The 19383-nt window shown below is 38.2% G+C and overlaps 1 protein-coding gene across 1 annotated transcript in view; it reads right to left on the bottom strand.

The window, feature by feature from the left end:
* Positions 1 to 499: 499 nt before the first annotated feature.
* FDX1 (ferredoxin 1) overlaps positions 500 to 19383 on the bottom strand; it is a 37962-nt gene continuing 19078 nt past the window's right edge. The window contains exons 5-6 of the mRNA XM_040482837.1: positions 6681 to 6810; positions 500 to 1833 (exon numbers count right to left, since the gene is read on the bottom strand). Coding sequence (XP_040338771.1) covers positions 1719 to 1833; positions 6681 to 6810 — 245 coding nt within the window. The 3' untranslated portion in view covers positions 500 to 1718. The remainder of the gene's footprint in view (positions 1834 to 6680; positions 6811 to 19383) is intronic.

The raw sequence follows: 19383 nt of genomic DNA, 5'->3' as shown, positions 1-19383 counted from the left end.
TAATGTTTGAATACCTTTGAATAGTTTACACTTAGAATAAAGTTTCATATACTATTTTTGGACATATACATACAACACATTATTTCTATTTTTTAATTTATAGGGTGATAAGTTATCCTATAAATAAGAAATCCATCTAATAAATTCTGATCCATAATATGGTTTAACACAAAATTTCAGGGAGTTTAAGGGCAGGAAAAGCATTTAACAGAGTTGTAAAAAAAAAAAAAAAAAAAGAAGAAGAAGAAGAAAAAATGGGAAAATAAATAATGAATCTAAGTTCCCCTTAGAAAACATTTTTTTCAAGCAAAACCTAATTGCTCTAATGCTAAATGACTATGATAGAAACCACATGGATCACCATGTGATACTTAAATATTATAAGGAAAATAAGAAAACTGTCCTTTAAGACAAAAATTAGACAATATTTTCACAATGAAGTTAGGCAAAAGGTTCTCAAAATTCTTAGAATCGGTCACTTGAAAAACTAATTCAGCAGTTTTGAGTTACTTACATAATTATAGGTTGGTTTTATTTGTGAAAAGCAAATACAATATTAAGTATTAGCATGTAACCAACAATTACATAGACTATTATACCAAAGGAAACTGCCTTTCTTGATGGAAAAATGCAGAAAAATGTAAACTAAAATTATACAACATTGAAAAAGAACCCACCATTATTCCCTCTGATTTTAACCGAATGTCAAGAAGAAAACTGTGGGAGTTATAGAATAAAACCAATGAACCATCATAAAAAAGAAGACACAAGAATCTTTCAAAATGCAATATAAGAACGAATCCAGCCCTTCTCAAAAAAGTTTAGAACACTGTTGGTTAAAGAGACAATTTTCATAGGCAATAATGTGCCTGCCAGTAAGCTAACCTGAAAATAATGGTTATTGTAGTGGCTTTAAGGCATGTCTGCAAATTCTCTGACACCCCTCCCTTCAAGTGATGGGCCTGACTTAGTGCCTCATTTCTAATGAAGAGAACAGGCAGAAATGATGCTGTGTGACTTCCATAACTGGGTCACTGAAAGGATACAGCATCTACCTGGCACAGGAGCTCACTCTTACAGCGCAGGCTCTCAGAAACCAGCACCGTGCTGTGAGGAAGTCCAGATACTTTTCAATGAATCAAAATTCTGAAATACTATTTAGAAGGCAATAACTAGTTATCTTTGAAATGAAGCAGTTTACGGAGTGCTTAGTTTGGTCCACTTAATTACTGATATAAGCAAGATATTCATAACTTCTCTAGTTTCAATCTGAACATATATGTTGGGTAAGAAGATGTGGGTTCTAGTACATACCTTCTAATTTGGTCCATGGCCCTAGATAAGCCATCTAGGGGCTCTGTTTTTACCCACACCTAACAGGGAAAATATCTTTTTTTAACCTAACTTACAGGTAATTAAGGATAAAATTTATGTGAAAACATGTTGCTAAAGTTGCTAAACAAACCTAAGGTAAAATATGTAAGGTTTTATAATATTAACTATTTTTCTAATATTTGATTTGCTTTTTATAATTTAACCAAAATATGGATTGCAAACCTTTAGAACTACAAAATGCAGTAGTTATGTAAGGTCAATTAAAGTAGTAAAGCTAATCATCATAATAAACCCCTTCACCCATGTTCTCATTTCATTACATTAAGAAATAATAACTATAAAAATAGGTAGAATTTTGTGAAAATATTCCAATTTATTCTAGCTTAGGAGTTCTTGCCCACATCAATGGATTGCCTGGCATCGGCCACCACGTCAGGTACTCGAACGGTCATATTGTCCATAGACTTTGTCAAACAGATTTGGCAGCCCAACCGAGATCTGTGTAAGAGAGGGAGAGATGTGGTTTAGGGTCAAGTATAGATTATTCACAAGACAGTGCAGCTGGTTGGATATTTTCTTATCCAAAGCAGTTAGAGATTCACTTACCTTTTAAATTCCCATTGCATCAAAAAGACATACCCAACCCTTTCAAAGCTAGAGGGTATAGAGGGTAGAACGTAGATATGAAAAATGAAAAGCAAGGTGTTGCCAAAGCACTTTAATCTTCAGTTTCTGTCATCTACTACAACCACTGGTTTATGCTGAGAGGGCTGGCAAGCAGTGAAATGATCAGAAGGCACAACATTGGAGGAAAGAATAGAAGTTTCAGCAACACCAAGAGAACGACTGATCAATCCCCCGACAGTTAAAACCATATAGACTATAAAAGAAAACTACACTTTTTTTTAATGTTTAGTTATGTTTGAGAGAGAAAGAGAGAGAGAGACAGAGCATGAGCGGGGGAGGGGCAGAGAGAACCGGGGGACACAGAATCCAAAGGAGGCTCAAGGCTCTGAGCTGTCAGCACAGAGACTGATGCGGGGCTCGAACCCACAAACCGTTGAGATCATGACCTGAGCAGAAGTCAGACGCTTGAACGACTGAGCCACATAGGCACCCCAAAGCTATACTTTTTAAAACAAGAAATTTGAGATAATGTGTAGACTTAAGTCATCCATTATGAGATGCGTATTTTTTTGCCACATTTTTGACATCCCTGAAATTGAGATGCATCTTACCATCATAGCCGTGCCAGGAGCTGTGTCACATCACAGCTATGAACTCAGCGACGATGTTTTATAGGTGTCTCTTCAACTGAGTTGTGGGAAAGATGGTAATACTACATGTGTGAATTTAATTACCACTCAAAATGAGTTCAAATGGATTATAAAAGTTAAGAATACAGAAACATACACAGCAGGACATAAATTTGATATTAGTAAAGCAAATATGTGTCATCAGAAGAAGAACGATAATTCCATTTAAAAAAAAATTTTTTTTTAACGTTTATTTATTTTTGAGACAGAGAGAGACAGAGCATGAACCGGTGAGGGTCAGAGAGAGGGAGACACAGAATATGAAACAGGCTCCAGGCTCTGAGCTGTAAGCACAGAGCCCGACGTGGGGCTTGAACTCACGGACCGTGAGATCATGACCTGAGCCGAAGTCGGCCACTTAACCGACTGAGCCACCCAGGCGCCCCCGATAATTCCATTTTTTTTCAGGATTACTACCAATTTTATTTTATTTACATCTTACTTTTTTAACAGTGATGTACAAATCTATGCTTAGACAAATCTATGTCTAGCTCTTTTGAGATGCACAAAATGCTGAGTGATAACTGTGTACCGTATTTTAATCGGCAGTGCTTTTTGCTTTCTTAGAGGCACATAAAAATATTAGTCTTGCAGTCAGATTGTCTACAATTTGGTGGAATGTGGCATGCAGGTCTTTGTTTGGTTAACGCAGCCATCGAGCACTTACTGAGCATCTGAAGGCACAGCACTAAATGTCAGTGAGTAAGCACAGAATAGCAACTCACTTCAATCTGTGTTGGACACTTTTACGTCCTAGGTACCAGGGCCGCAGTACAGAGGCAGCAGTGGGGTTAGAGCCAACCAACCAGTGGTCCAGGATCCAGCACTGAACGTGGCATGTTCACAGGCAACTTTCTTAACCTGCCAGACATTAATTTCCTAGCCTAACCCTAAAGATGAATAATAAATGAGCTCCTCACAGGGCTGCTGTGGAAATGATTTACCAATACCAGTATTGAGGAATGTACTCTCAATCAAATAGAAGAGAGGAGACACATTTGCAGATAATGAACATGGGAGATTGTGACCAATACCACAGAGAGAGAAAGCCAAAAATTCTGAGAAGGAAGCACTTACTTCTGGCCAGGGGAGATGGTGTTTAGAACAGGCTTTAAGGATGGGGAGGAGGTAACGTTTAATAAAAGATAAAGGAGGAAGGCATTTGAGGCAGAGGTAACCAGGATTCAAGGCACATCTGAGGTGATACGGGTTTTTAGCTTGGCTCGGCTGCCATGCAAGGAGGGAGATGGGTTGGAACGGCCACCAGGCCACAGACAGCTCTGAACACCAACAGAAGAGCTTAGGTTTTAACCAGTGAGCAATGAGGGACCACTGGGAAGTTTTTGAGTAAGGGAGTAAATGTAACCACAGGAAATCTTGATTTCTCATAGAAAAAAAAATCCCCTTCTACCAATAATTCCTATTTGTTGACTGCAGACAGCCTTCACGGTACTCAATTATGCATTTAGCTCTGTCTGCAAGAGAGAAAATGTGGCAAGCCATCTTAGACCAATTCCTCAGGGCTGTGGAGAGTCCTATCCAGAGAGACTGCTGGTGATTTCCCGCTGTTCATATAAAGAGAAGATAATGCCAGTCTCGGGAGGCACTTTTAATTTAGTAAGAGAAACAGAGATGGAAACAGCGGTCAGTGAAAAGGGGCAGAATACAAGAAGTGCCGTGGAAGCGCAGGAACAGGAAGTGTGTGTTATGGGAACCCAGAGAGGGTTGGCCCTGGAAGACCGGGCAGTGGGGGCCTGTGGCTGTTTTCTCACTCCCTCCTTCCTCTACCCCCTTGTTCTAAGTCTCCCCAGCCTAGAAAGTGTCTGCTACCTGCAGACCAGGACAGATAGCAAGGCAGCCTTGATTTCACTATCAGTTGCATAAAATTCTGACACTGTGCCAACCCTGAAGGTATTTTCTCCAGTCACCTTTGCCATTTTTACCTGACAGTGCAAATACACTGGGGTATTGTATTTACTTTCCTCCTAAGGTTTGGTTTTCAATTCAGAGAAGCAGCTTGAAACAGTGCAGGATCAAGGGCTTTGGGGCCCAACATAACTGATTCAAATCAAGGCTGTGTTATTCTCTAGCTGCGGGGCCTTGAGAAAATCTCTGATAATTAATTAAACCTTGTTTTCCCCTATGAAATGGTGACGATACTGTCTAACCCTGAAGGTTAGAAATCGCCTCTGTAAAGTACCGAGGCATTATAGTTAAGTATCTGGCATATAAATTGGTATTTTTATCATTACAGTGCTAAAAGCTATTTAATGAATGCTTTCCCCCCAGACCCTGTTCTGAAACGTTCACAAACAACCCTACCAGGTAGGTACTAATATTATCCTCATCTCACAATTACAGAAACTGAGGCCTCTAGGCAAACTATCCCTGGAAATTGGTGGCAGCGAGCAATGACTATCATCAAATACAGATTCACAGATAATTCCTGAATTTCTCCTTCTATCGACCACTAATTCCACAAAGAGCTGGTGAGGCCCTATTGTGAATCAGACACTGGAGATACAGTGAAGAAACAGATACGGCACCAGCTCTCACACGAAAAGAGAGACAAGTAACCCCTACGGTAAGGGCCAGATGAGCCCATGTGTCACCAGTGGGTCAATAATCGTGGGTAAGGACACCCTACAATAAACATTAAAACAGTGGTGTTTTAGCTTAAAAATTTAAGACATTTACAGAGCACTTAACTTTAAAATACATGTATGAACCAAAAGGCTGAACTTCCTTGTTCCTCTGTTTTGGAATCCTTTGTATAGGGTACCCTAGAAACAGTTTCTGTCTATGGTACTAGGTTTGAACAAAATTATTTTCGTTCCAGATGTGTCCAAGTGTTTTATCACTGCTACCTGTGAGAAGCATCCTACTCTTTCCCCACAACAGTCATTGAGTGTACTCTATGTGTCACTCTTCGTGGGGGAGAAAAAAGGTGTTGACAGAGAATATGGCACCTGAAGGTGTGAAGGGGGACAGGACGATGGCAGCCACAGCCCGCTCGCTGTGAAGTCTACAGAGATACTGCTTTCCCGGCTTCTCCCGCCAGGGTGTCCGTCTCACTGCCACCACGGGAGAAATGAACCACAAATGGAATAAGGTGATTCTTCACCTCTAAATAAATACTAACGAGCTAAGCAATTTTGTGAGTATTAAGTAAGATGATCTACGTTAAGGAATTAACACAATTATGGTTATATAATACACAAATCAAGCTATTATTATTACTATTACTTTTAATTTTTTAAACAACTGTTTTTCATTAGGGTCACCAAGTTATGGTTAGACACCAAAGCCAACCTTAATTAAGCCAGCCCTCATTATGTTGTCCTTTGAAACAGTAACTCAACTAGCTACCTCCTCTAACTCCAACCAAAAGACGTGGTAATTTTTTAAATAGATATTTTTTAAAAATATCACTTGATATCATCTGTTACTATAAATCTGACTACCTTTGAGAGGAATTCCACCCGTTAATTAATTAACAAGAATAAGCTCTGAATAAATTACTACCAGGTACACTTAGAAACAGGACTGTTCATTTTAATATAGTTGTTATTATACATTAAGTTTCTTTTAAAATTCTGTTCTTTGAAGTAGGTAAAACTTCCCATGAAAATTTCACCCAATTTTCAAATCTGTCCTTCAAGAACACTGTAAAAAGCATTAAATTGAATCCCAACTCATTAAATTGTGAAAAATATTAATCCCTGGGATAAAAAACAGACTAAAGTAGATTTATCAGAATCTAGAACTTGTATCTCCAATACCTTCAATTGTTTTTTTTTTTATTTTTTTTAATTTAGCAAAATGGAAAGTTTCACAAGGGTGAAAACTGTAGAATAGTGAAAACAAAAAGAAATGTCACATATTTGATATTCAAAGTTCGTGTCTGTCATCTATCTATGCCAGGAGATCACTCTTACATGCATGAGGCTGGTCTTAGGTAGATATGAACTACTAAAACCTTTATCTTCCCAGATGATTAGTACAGTTGAAGTCATCCTAAAATCTTACCTATCCGTTAGCCCGTACGCCAGATCGAGCATGTCATTCTCCTCATCAGTGACAGCATCTAACTTCTCAAATATGTGGTCTTCAAAGATGAGGTGACACGTAGAGCAGGCCAAGGTTCCTTCACATGCACCTATAAAGGCAACAGACATTGAAGACACTCTCCCCTCCATTACACAGAATTCAAATCTAGTTTTAATTAAAGTTAATTACTTCTAAATTTTAGAATCAACATTAGTATACAGACTCTGTTTTTGAATAATAATGAGTATTAGGGACTACCCTCCCCAACCCCTCTACCTCCCAATCCCCCTTATCCCCCTCTCTCCTCCCCCCCAATATAAAATCACTTTCACATATTGTTTCAAAAAGGTTCTGGGTTACATGCCGTGAAGAGAAACACAAAAATACACGATCCTGATATCAAAGAGCTTACAAGTTAATAAACTCAGACATGCATGCATATACCAATATGCATTTTTAAACTTACATGGTAATAATTTTTATGATAGCTATATAAGTTATTTACCTTCATTCTAGAGAGCTGAACACAATTTATGAAGCCTTGTGGTATATAAGAAGATTTAGAAAGCAACCAAACATATGCCTATATCAAATTAAATACTCTTCTCTATCTCTCCCTGTAATTGAGAGAGAATCAAACAAGTCATTTTAAGAGCCATTCGTTTTTAAATAATAAGATAAGAATATTTCTCTTGTTCCATTTCTTTTAATTTTTTTTGTTTTTTTAATGTTTATTTTTGAGAGGAAGAGACAGAGTGCATGTGGGGGAGGGGCAGAGAGAGGGAGACACAGAATCTGAAGCAGGCTCCAGGCTCTGAGCTGTCAGCACAGAGCCCAACGCGGGGCTTGAACCCACGAGATCATGACCTGAGCCAAAGTCTGACGTCCAACCAACTGAGCCACCCAGGCGCCCCTTTTTAAAATAATTTTTAAAGCCTTTACACAACTTTAAAGATTATAGGTCCTAGGAGTAACTTACTTGGATTTAGATTTGGTTTTGGTCAACAAACAGTACATTAAATACAGAACTATTATCAATAACTAGTAACCTTCTTAATTTTCCTTGAATGAATTAATCATTTTAATAAGAGTTATTCCCTTATAATTTAAACATTTGTTAATCACACTTTATTATCTAAAAAAATTTAACAGAGGAATGAGAAACTTCCTTAAGTGTTCATTTTTACTAAATCTAATTCAAAGCAGTAACGGAATTAAGAGAAGAGAGGGCACAAATTATGGAAAGAGCCTAAATGTCCATCAGCTGATGAATGGATAAGTAAGTTGTGGTTTATATATACAATGGAATACTACTTGGCAATGAGAAAGAATGAAATCTGGCCATTTGCAGCAACATGGATGGAACTGGAAGGTATTATGCTAAATGAATTAAGTCAGGCAGAGAAAGACATACCATATGTTTTCCCTGTTATGTGGATCCTGAGAAACTTAACAGAAGACCATGGGGGAGGGGGAGGGGGAAGAGGGAAAAAAAAAAAGTTAGAGAGGGAGGGAGGCAAACCATAAGAGACTTAAAAAGTGAGAATAAACTGAGGGTTGATGGGAGGTGGGAGGGAGGGAAAAGTGGGTGATGGGCACTGAGGATGGCACCTGTTGGGATGAGCACTGGGTGTTGTATGGAAACCAAAGTGACAATAAATTTCATATTAAAAAAAAAAAGAAGAGAGAGCATTCAGTGGAGCATAGGAGTTACAGGTGAGTTCTGGAGCCAGACTGTCAGGCTTCAATCCTACCTGTACTTTGTACTAATGGCATCACCTTGAGCTACTTTAACAGCCCCCATGCCTCAGTTCCCTCAGCAGTAACTATACCAACCTCACTCAGTAGTTGCAAGAATTACATGAGTGTTTACTTAACATGTGTATTGTAACCATGACTGGTAGGTAGTAAGCCCGATACAACTGCATTATTGTTGTTGTTATTATTATTCACATATTAACATTATTATGTATTTTTTTTTATTTTTTTTCAACGTTTTTATTTATTTTTGGGACAGAGAGAGACAGAGCATGAACGGGGGAGGGGCAGAGAGAGAGGGAGACATAGAATCGGAAACAGGCTCCAGGCTCCGAGCCACCAGCCCAGAGCCTGACGCGGGGCTCGAACTCACGGACCGCGAGATCGTGACCTGGCTGAAGTCGGACGCTTAACCGACTGCGCCACCCAGGCGCCCCTATTATGTATTAATAGTATTATTTGGAAGTTACAAAGAATCGTAAAGTAATTCCACTTTCTTTTTAAATACAACAGGAAATAAACCCAAGAAATTAAATCAATAGCCTAGAGGTCATATTGCTAGTTAAGAGAGAGTCAACGGCTTCAGCTGAGTTTCCCAATGTTGAAGATAACTAGTTCCTACCACTCCATAATTTAAGTCACCTTACCTAAATATTAAATATATATACAAATGTATATATATATATAAATATACATACACACACACACACACACACAAGTATATACACACAGCAATCAGTTATTTGAACAATAGCTTCCTATTCTATTTTTCTGTAAATTTGAAACATTTCACACAAAAAAATAAATGGATATATTTTACTTAAAAGGGAGGGGGGCTTCATATATACATCTCAAGTTCAAAAAGTCCTGTGTTAAAAGGAAAATTGCTGTAATGGGACCCTGAAGACTTAAGCACACTGTCTCCTGTGTCCCAGGCAAGTCTCACAAGGGCCTCGGTTTTTTTCTCATCTGTACAATGATTGAGGTAGATGACCTCTAAGGGCCTTGTGCCTCCAATATTTTATGACTCCACAGAGAAGAATTACAATTCTTTTTTTTTTTTCATGTTTTTTAAAGTTATTTTTGAAGGAGAGAGACAGAGCATGAGCGGGGGAGGAGCAGAGAGAGAGGGACACACAGAATCTGTAGCAGGCTCCAGGCTCTGAGCTGTCAGCACAGAGCCCGATGCAGGGCTTGAACCCACAAACTGTGAGATCATGGCCTGGGTCAAAGTCGGACGCTTAACCGACTGAGCCACCCAGGTGCCCCGAGAAGAATTATAATTCTTAATGGGCTTGTTCACTAGTATCCAATAAACATACACTAAATCTTGATCCCTATTTTCATCTCATCAATACCCCATCCAAACTCAAAACTAAAATGGCACATCCCTCCAGAGATACTGTAGGACAAAAATCGGGAAAGCCGGCCTCCTTGGGTCTTTAAAATGTACATCAAACAATCCTTACAAAGTATTTCAAACCACTCTCTTAATTTAAAGAGCTTATACTTGCCTTCAGAGTTTTGCTATTGACAAAACCGAATCCTGAGAACTGTGGGCCGTGTGTGACAGAAGACGCGAGGAAGAGAACCCTCGCTTCCAGGCAGGATGGGGTGTGCGGGGGCTGCGCAAGCAGGGGACCAAGCCTGGAGGGTCTCCCATGCTCTTCTCAGGAGGAGAACTTGTTCCATAGGCCCATTATTTTCTACCTTGTTTCCACACATGCTGGGTGGGTAACACACACACGCAGGCAAACAACCATCTCTCAGGTTGGGCTGCCACAGCGATGGGAGTGGCTGGGGGGGTGGGTACGGACACCCATCACTCCTCCTCTCCTTTCCCAGATCCAGCCCCTGCAGAGGTGGTGGTCCCGAGCCTCTGCTGTAGGCTACAGGAAGCAGGTGAAGGATTGTGAGCAGGACGTGACATGGCATGTTTTACTTTGGACAGATCTCACTGGTGGTTGTGTGGAAAGGATGGATTCGAGATGAATAAGACAGAAGCAAAAACCATGAGATTTCTCCAGAGGGAAGGGTAAAATGATGGAAGGAAGCAGAGACAGCCAAGGACAGACCCCCTCCGAGAAAGAGAGTCAAAATAAGAATGTCCCCAATGGTAGAGAGCGAACCAGAAAAGTGCAATATGCGAAAAGCCCAGGGAAGAGGACAGTGCGTACAATATGGTCTCAATCATCTTGGAATGGAGACAAAAGGTCGTCACATGCCCAATAAATCTCTGGAAAAATTTAGGACAGTCCTTTTTGCACTCCCTGGTCAGATGAAATGAAGAGTTACCATCCACGTTCCAGCTCTCCATGTGCTTTCACCTCCCTTCCCTAGGAAACCTCAATTCTTTCAACCTTCTCTTGAAGGTTGTATTTTCATTCTCTACTCTAATTTCCATTGCCTTCTCAGGAAACCTGCCAACTGTTTCCACATCTTGGTTACGTTGCCAAGCTCAGAGATGAAGAGGATTCTAATAGGGATTTGACAAACGTCGAGTATAATATACAGAAGGTTAACTTTTGGTCCATACAAGTTAAGCTCCTATTATACATTCTAGTCCCGTATTTACTCTGGAAATGGATGTACTGCATTCAGGATCACCCTTTATTTTATGGTCCCTTTCAAACTTTGTCTGCCATAAGATGTCAAAAGGTATGCTTTTCTTATTCTTTGTAATAGGAAGAATTCAAATACAATAGAATGCCTCAGAATAAAATCAATTCAGCCTGTGTAAGATGGCTAACATTATACCAGAAAAACATAATGGTCATATTTTGGTACCAGTGTCACTTTAGAAAAAAATCTGCAACAAAAATTTCTAAGACCTCATGAATCACACTTATTAGAAGAAACAATCTTACAAACCCCCCAAGATAATAAGACAATTTGAGTGGTATTTTTTTTTTGAGATTTAACCTAAAATTTTTCTAAAAATTTTTTTCTAAAAAAAAAAAATCAGGAAGGCTTTTAGAAAATAGTGAAGACAAGTCTCTGAAAAAAGTACTTAGGAGGAAAAAATACATTTTTTCAAAGAGCCTAAAACTGTGAGAAGAACAAAAGGCTATTTCAGAAAAAAAGTTACTCCTTTTTTTTTCATTTTTCATCTAATAAAACATTATTTCATGATGGCTATTTCCTCCTGGTCTTATAGTTCAAGATTGCCGCCCAATTAGCAAGCACCTGACTGGATGTAGTTCTATGTATTTTAACACCTGTATACATTTGTGCGACCACCGCCACAATCAATACAGAACAGTTTCATCACCCCCAAAATTCCCTTGGGCTGTTCCTCTGGAGTCACACCCTCCCCTTCCCTAACCCTCGGCAACCATGGATCTGGTCTCCATCCTATAGTGTAGTCATTTCAGAACGTCACATAAATATAACCATACCATACGCAACCTTTTGAAATGGGCTTCTTTCACTCAGCAGAATGCCTACAAGATTCATCCAAGTTGTCATGTGCAGAAGTCCACAATTCATTCCTATTTACTGCGGACAGGTATTCCACTGTGTGGATGAACTACAATTTGTTTCCAGCAGGTATGTCGTGGTATTGCATTGTGGTTTTCATTTGCATTTTCTCCAAAAACTGAAGATGTTGGATATCTGGGGGTTTGTTTGGGGGTGAGGGGGTGGATTTCCATCACTTTTTCCAAAGCCATTTGGGAGAATGGCATCATTTTGTCTCCTATACCACTAACAGAAAGCTTCAAATGGCCCAGAGTTGTATGTATGTGCAAGTTCAAGTCCAGATGCCCATGAATATATTTTTATGTGCTTATTTGTCATCTCTATATTCTCTTTGGTGATGTGCCTGGTCATATCTGTTACCATTTTTTAATTGGGTTGTTTGCTCTTTAGTGTTGAGTTTTGAGAGTTCCCTACATATTAGCGATACTAGACCTTAACTGGACATGTGATTTGCAAGTATTTTCTCATACTCTAGCTTGTCTTTTCATTCTCTTGACTGTGTCATTGGCAGAGTAAAAGTTTTTAATTTTGATGAATTCTAATTCATATATTTTTTTCTTTAGATTGTGCTTTTAGCATCCTATGTAAGAACTCTTTGCCTACTCTAGGTCCCAAAGATTTTCTCTGATGCTTTGTTTTAGGAGTGTCATAGTTTAACTTTTACATTTAGATCTCAATAAATTTTAAGTTGATTTTTGTATAAAGTGTGCAGTTTAGGTCAAGATTCTTTTTTATTTTCCATATGGATGTCCAATTGTTCCAACATTATACCCTTTGTTGAAAAGAGTAAGTATCCTTCCTTCATTAGTTGCCTTTGTGCCTTGGCTATAACCAAGAAGTTAAAATAATCCAAATATCCATGAAGGGACGAAACTGTAAACAAAATGTAGTATATCCATAAAATGGAATATTATTTGGCCATAAAAATGAAGTACTGATATATGCTACAACATAGATGAACCTTAAAAATATACTAAATGGGGGGCACCTGGGTGGCGCACTCAGTTGAATGTCCGACTTTGGCTAGGGTCATGATCTTGTGGTCTGCTGGTTCAAGACACATGTTGGGCTCTGTGCTGACAACTCAGAGCCTGGAGCCTGCTTTGGATTCTGTGTCTCCCTTTCTCTCTGTCCTTCCCTGGCTTGTGCGTGCACTTTCTCTCTCAAAAATAAATAAACATTAAGATTTTTTTTAATATACTAAATGGAAGAAGTCAGTTACAAAAGATGACTTATAATATGATTCCATTTACATGTAGTATCCAGAATAGGCAAATCTACAGATATAAAAAGTATATACGTAATTGTATAGGGGGAGAGAAATGTGGGGTTGGGGAGTGATAGCTAAATGGTATAGAATTGCCATTTGGAGTAATGAAAGTGTTTTCAAATTAACTGTGGTGAGGGAGTGGTATCAGCAAGATGGACAATAAAGACGTGTCCCTATCATATCCCAGCTTCACAACGATAACTTGGCACCCACCCACAACGTGGTGAGAGCTGTGGGATACAGGCAGGAGGCTGAAACTTTGGTGTGGCCCAAGAATGAGGAGAGCCATTTTGAGAAAATGCTGCCAAACAGGCCTCTTGCCTCTTCCAGAGTACTGAGTTTGAGCTGAACAAACAGGTGTTAGTGAGTGGCTAGGAGACAGCAGCCAGGGCTCACAATATATCAAAGAGACGTGAGTCTTACTAACCATGTCATGTGCTCTAGTAGAAGGCCCTCCCATGAGCACTGGGAATGCCTCACCCACAGATTCAGCCAGCCAGCCCAAAGATACCCCAAGCACTCCACATCTCACCCATACATCCCCCTTCTGAACCGGTGGCCAACTCCCCATGCACACTTCCAAGGGAAGCAATGCTGAGTTTATGTAGACGACTAGTAAGAATGCGCACGAACCTATGGGCCTGGGAGAGACTGCCCTTGGAAAAGTAAAAGGAAGGTTGTCAGTACACAACCTGGATCTGCAGAATCCAGAGAAGACACATAAGCTTCAGAACCTGCCACAAGAGGAAGCAAGAGTACAGCAGGTGAATCCACTGAAGGCCAGAGAAAGCCTCAGAATCCCTAGCAGGGCTGACAAAAAGTATTTCCCTCCCAAAATCAGTCAGTGAAGACTGGAGGAGATGACTGCTACTACAAATGTGAAAACAGCATCATGAGACTTCAAGGCACATGAAAAATGAAGGAAACATGACACCACTAAGAGAACACAATAATCTTCCAGTAACCGACACCAAAGACATGAAGAGCTGCTGTTTACCTGATAAAGAATTCCAAATAGGGCTTTTAAGGAAACTCAATGAGCTCCAAAAAAAGAAAAAAAAAAAAAAAAAAAAAACCACAGAAAGATAATTCAATGAAATCAGGAGGAAAAATGCATGAACAAAATGGTAAGTTTAACAAAGAGTTTTGAAATCATAAAAGAGAACCAAATAGAACTTTTGGAGCTGAATAATACAATGAATGTAATGGAAAATGTAAGCAAGACCATCAACAACAGAATGGACCAGGCAGAAGAAAGAATCTGTGAATTAAAAGATAGGATCTTTGAAACTATTTGGTCAGAGAAAAAGAAAAAAGAATGGAAAAGAGTAAGAAAGCCTATGTGATCTACTGGTGTTTTGACGATCAAAACAAACAATCCATGAATTACTGGAGTGCCAGACAGAGAAGAGAGGGAGAAGACACCAAAAAGCTTATTTAAAAAAATAAGAAAGCCTGAGAATTTCCAAAATCTGGGAGAGATTTAGACATGCAAATTCATGAAGTTCATAGTTCCCCAAACAAACTCAACTTGAAAAGATGTTCTTCGAGACACATTACAATAAAACTGCCAAAGATCACAGACAGAGAAGGAATCTTAAAAGCAGCAAGAGAAAAGCAGCTTGTAATTTACAGGGGAATCCCCATAAAGCTATCACTGCATTTCTCAGCAGAAACCTTATAGGCCAGGAGACACTGAAATTACATACAAAACATGCTGACAGGAAAAACACCAACAAAAAGTACTCTGACAAAGCTGTCCTTCAGAAATGAAAGAGACACAAAGACTTTCCCAGACAAATGAAAGGTAAGGAAGTTCTTCACCACTAGACCTGCTTTATAAGAAGTGATAAAAAGAATTCTTGAAGTTAAAATGAAAGGAAGTGGGACACCTGGCTGGCTCAGTAAGAAGAGCATGTGACTCTTGATCTCGGGGTCACGAGTTCAGGCCCCACAATGGGGTGTAGAGAGTACAAAAAAAATAAAATAAAATAAAATGAATGGATGTTAATTAGTAACATGGAAATGTACAACACACTGGTAAAAGTAAGAATGCAGTCACATTTAGAATATTCTAATACTGTAATATGGTGGGGTATTCACCACTTAACTCCAGTATAAAGATTAAAGGACAAAAGTATAAAAATAACTATAGCTACAACAATTTGTTAATAAATATATAATATAAAGTGATTAATCAAAAACTGAAAGGGGGAAGTAAAAAGATAGTTTTGTGGCATGTGATCAAATTAAGTTGTTATCAGAATAAAACAGACAGTAATTATCTATAGATGTTTTATATAAGTTTCATGGTAGCCACAAAGCAAAAACCTCAGCAGATACACAAAGGATTAAGGGAATCAAAGATACCACTATATAAAATCATCAATTTACAGAGGAATACAGCAAGAAAGGAATAAAAGAATATGGGAGCTACAAAACAGCCAGAAAATAATGAATAAGATGGCACTGGTAAGTCCTTACCTATCATAATTACACTAAATGTAAATAGATTATATTCTCCATTCAAAAGGAATAGAGTGGCTGAATGGATAAAAACAAGACCCAACTATATGCTACCTACAAGAGACTCACTGCAGCTTCAAGGACACAAAAGCTCAAAGTGAAAGGTTAGAAAAAGATACCCCATGCAAGTGGAAACCAAAACAGAGTTCGATATACTCATATCAGACAAAATAGACTTTAATTCAAAAGCTGTAATAAGAGAAAAAGAAGGCACTTATGATAATGATAAAGGAGTCAACTCATCAAGAAGATGTAACAATTTTAAAAATATATTCACCCACCATGGGAACACCCAAATATATTAGGTAAAGACTAACAAATCTAAAGGGAAAAACAACAATAGTAGGGGACTTCAATACCCCAAGTTCAACAGTATATAGATCATCCAGGCAGAAAATCAACTGGGAAATATTAGGCTTTAACTATGCTTTGGATCAAATGGACCTAATAGACATTCCACCCAACAGCACCAGAATATATAATCTTCTCAAGTGCACACTAAATATTCTCCAAGATAGATCCTATGTTAGGTCATAAAACAAGTCTTAAAAATTCAAGAAGACCGAAATCATACCAAGTATCTTTTCCAACCACAATAATATGAAACTAGAAATCAATAACAGGAGAGAAACTATAAAGTTCACAAATATGTGAAAACTAATAATACACTCCTGAACAACCAATTGTCCAAAGAAGAAATCAAAAGATAAAAATAGCAATAACAATCCTGAAACAAACAAAAATGGAAACACAACAACTCAAAACTTATGAAATGCAACAAAAGCAGTTCTAAGAAGGAGGTGTATAATGATAAATAGCTACATTAAGAAAAAAGAGAGATCTCAAACTTTAAACCTCAAGAAACTAGAAAAAGAAGAAAAAAACTAAGCCCAAGGTTAGCAAAAGGAAGGAAATAACAACGAACAGAACATAAAGAGACCAGAAAATAATAGAAAAGATGAATGAAACTAAGAGTTGTTTTTTTGAAAACATAAAACTAACAAAAACCTTTTGCTAGACTAATAAAGAAGACTCAAAAATATACATATCAGATTAAAGAAGAGATATTACAACAGCCACCACTCAAGTACAAAGGATCATAAGAGACTACTATGAAACAATTATATACCAACAAATTGGACAACCTAAGATAAATGGACAAATTCCTAGAAACATACAACCTACCAAGACTGAATCATGAAGAACTAGAAAATCTGAGCAGACCAATATGAGTAAAACGATTAAATGAGTAATCAAAACCTCCCAACAAAGAAAAGTCCAGGACCAAATGGTTTAACTGGTAAATTCTACCAAACATTTAAAAAAGAATTAATGCCAATTCTTCTCAAACTCTTCTGAAAAACTAAAGAGAAAGGAATATTCCCAAACTTTATTTCATGAGGCCAAAATTAACCTGATACCAAAGCCAGATAAGGACACTACCAGAGAAGTTAACAACAAGCCAGTATCTTTGATGAAAATAGATGTAAAAATTCTCAACAAAATATTAGCAAAATATTCAACAGCACATTAAAAGGATCATACACCATGATGAAGTGGAATTTATTCCTGGGATGTAAGGATGGTTCAACATATGCAAATAAACCAATGTGATACACTACATTAATAGAGAGAAAGTTAAAAATCATATATGATCAACACAACAGATGCAGAAAAAGCATGATAAAATTCAACACCCATTTCTGATAAAAACTCTCAACAAGTTTACAATATAGAGGAACATACTTCAACATAATAACGGCTACATATGACAAGCCCACAACTAATTGTTAAAAGTTGAAAGCTTTTCCTCTAGTATCAGGAACAAGATAATAAATCAATGAGAAGAACTGACATCTTTACTACGTTAAGTCTTCCAATCCACAAACAAAGTAAGCTTCTCCACTACTTTGGTCTTTCTTTCCTCAGAGTATTATAATTTTCAAAAGATAGATCCTATACATATTTTGTTAGATTTAAACCTCAAAATGACGATTTGGGTGGGAATGCAAGCTGGTGCAGCCGCTCTGGAAAACAGTATGGAGGTTCCTCAAAAAACTAAAAATAGAACTACCCTACGACCCAGCAATTGCACTATTAGGCATTTATCCACGGGATACAGGTGTGCGGTTTCGAAGGGACACGTGGGCCCCCCCCATGTTTATAGCAGCACTATCAACAAGAGCCAAAGTATGGAAAGAGCCCAAATGTCCATCAATGGATGAATGGGTAAAGAAGATGTGGTACATATATACAATGGAGTATTACTTGGCAATCAAAAAGAATGAAATCTTGCCATTTGCAACTACGTGGATGGAACTGGAGGGTATTATGCTAAGTGAAATAACTCAGTCAGAGAAAGACAAATATCATACGATTTCACTCACATGAGGACTTTAAGAGACAAAACAGATGAACCTAAGGGAAGGGAAACAAAAATAATATAAAAACAGGGAGGAGGACAAAACAGAAGAGACTCATAAATATGGAGAACAAACAGAAGGTTACTAGAAGGGTTGTGGGAGGGGGGATGGCCTAAATGAGTGAGGGGCACTAAGGAATCTACTCTTGAAATCATTGTTGTACTACATGCTTACTACTTTGGATGTAAATTTTTAAAAATAAAAAATAAAATTTAAAAAATGTCAATTTGGGGAGCTATTGTAAATGTTCTTTAAAAAATCTTTCAGTTTCCAGGTGTTCATTGCTAGTATATAGAAATACAATGGATTTCTGTGTGTTCATCTTGTATCCAGGGACTTTGCTAAATAAACTCACTTATTAGTTCTAAGATTTTTTTTGTACATTCCTTGTGATTTTTTTAAATGTAAACAACAATCATTGTCAAAACCAGACAGTTTTATTTCTTCCTTTTCAATCCATATGCCTTTTTAATTTTCCTTTTTTTTTTTTTCCACCTTAATACACAGGCTAAGACTTCCAGCATGACATTAAACAGGAATGGTGAGGCTGGTCACCTTTGCCTTTTTCCTGATCTTAGGGGACAGGCATTCCATCTTTCACCATTAAGCAGGATGTTAGTTGTAGGTTTTTTGTCGATACCCTTCATCAGCACCTGATTTTGCACAACCAGAGCCTACTTGTTTTCAGTTAAAACATGGAAGCTGCTCACATCCTTGATGAAGATTCCCATAGCTCCCAACTCCACTAGAATCACAACGCAAACTGCCAAAGGCTATGGGCAGGAACAAAGTAGATGACAATCCTATTGGGCCTCATCTTCTAACTCCTCTTTAAGCATCATGGCATTCCCAGGCTCCATTCCTCCATGAAATCATCTGTATTGAAAATCAGCTGTGCATGTGTTCCCACTACCAGAATGGGGTACAAAGTGGAGAAAGGAGTCTCTAAAGTGAATGTGTATGGTATGGTGTGTGTGTGTGTGTGTGTGTGTGTGTGTGTGTGTGTGTGTGTGTGTAGTAGTAGTAGTAGTAGTAGTAGATAGATCCAGGGAGTTAAGTATGTTTTCTTGATCCAGAGTTAGAAATTGCAATGCATAATTTTCTCATAGAAATCAGGCTGTAAATGGTGATTAAGTTAGTTATGAAGAAACAGGTTCTGTGGGTTGGCTTGGAAATTGAGCCACCATGTATATTATTTTCATGGAAAAACAGATCCTAAATGCGA

Source organism: Herpailurus yagouaroundi, unplaced genomic scaffold, assembly GCF_014898765.1.
Source record: "Herpailurus yagouaroundi ecotype Mexico unplaced genomic scaffold, PumYag 161, whole genome shotgun sequence".
In the NCBI taxonomy this organism is placed as follows: Eukaryota; Metazoa; Chordata; class Mammalia; order Carnivora; family Felidae; genus Herpailurus; species Herpailurus yagouaroundi.
This window is presented reverse-complemented; position numbering and strand designations above follow the sequence as displayed.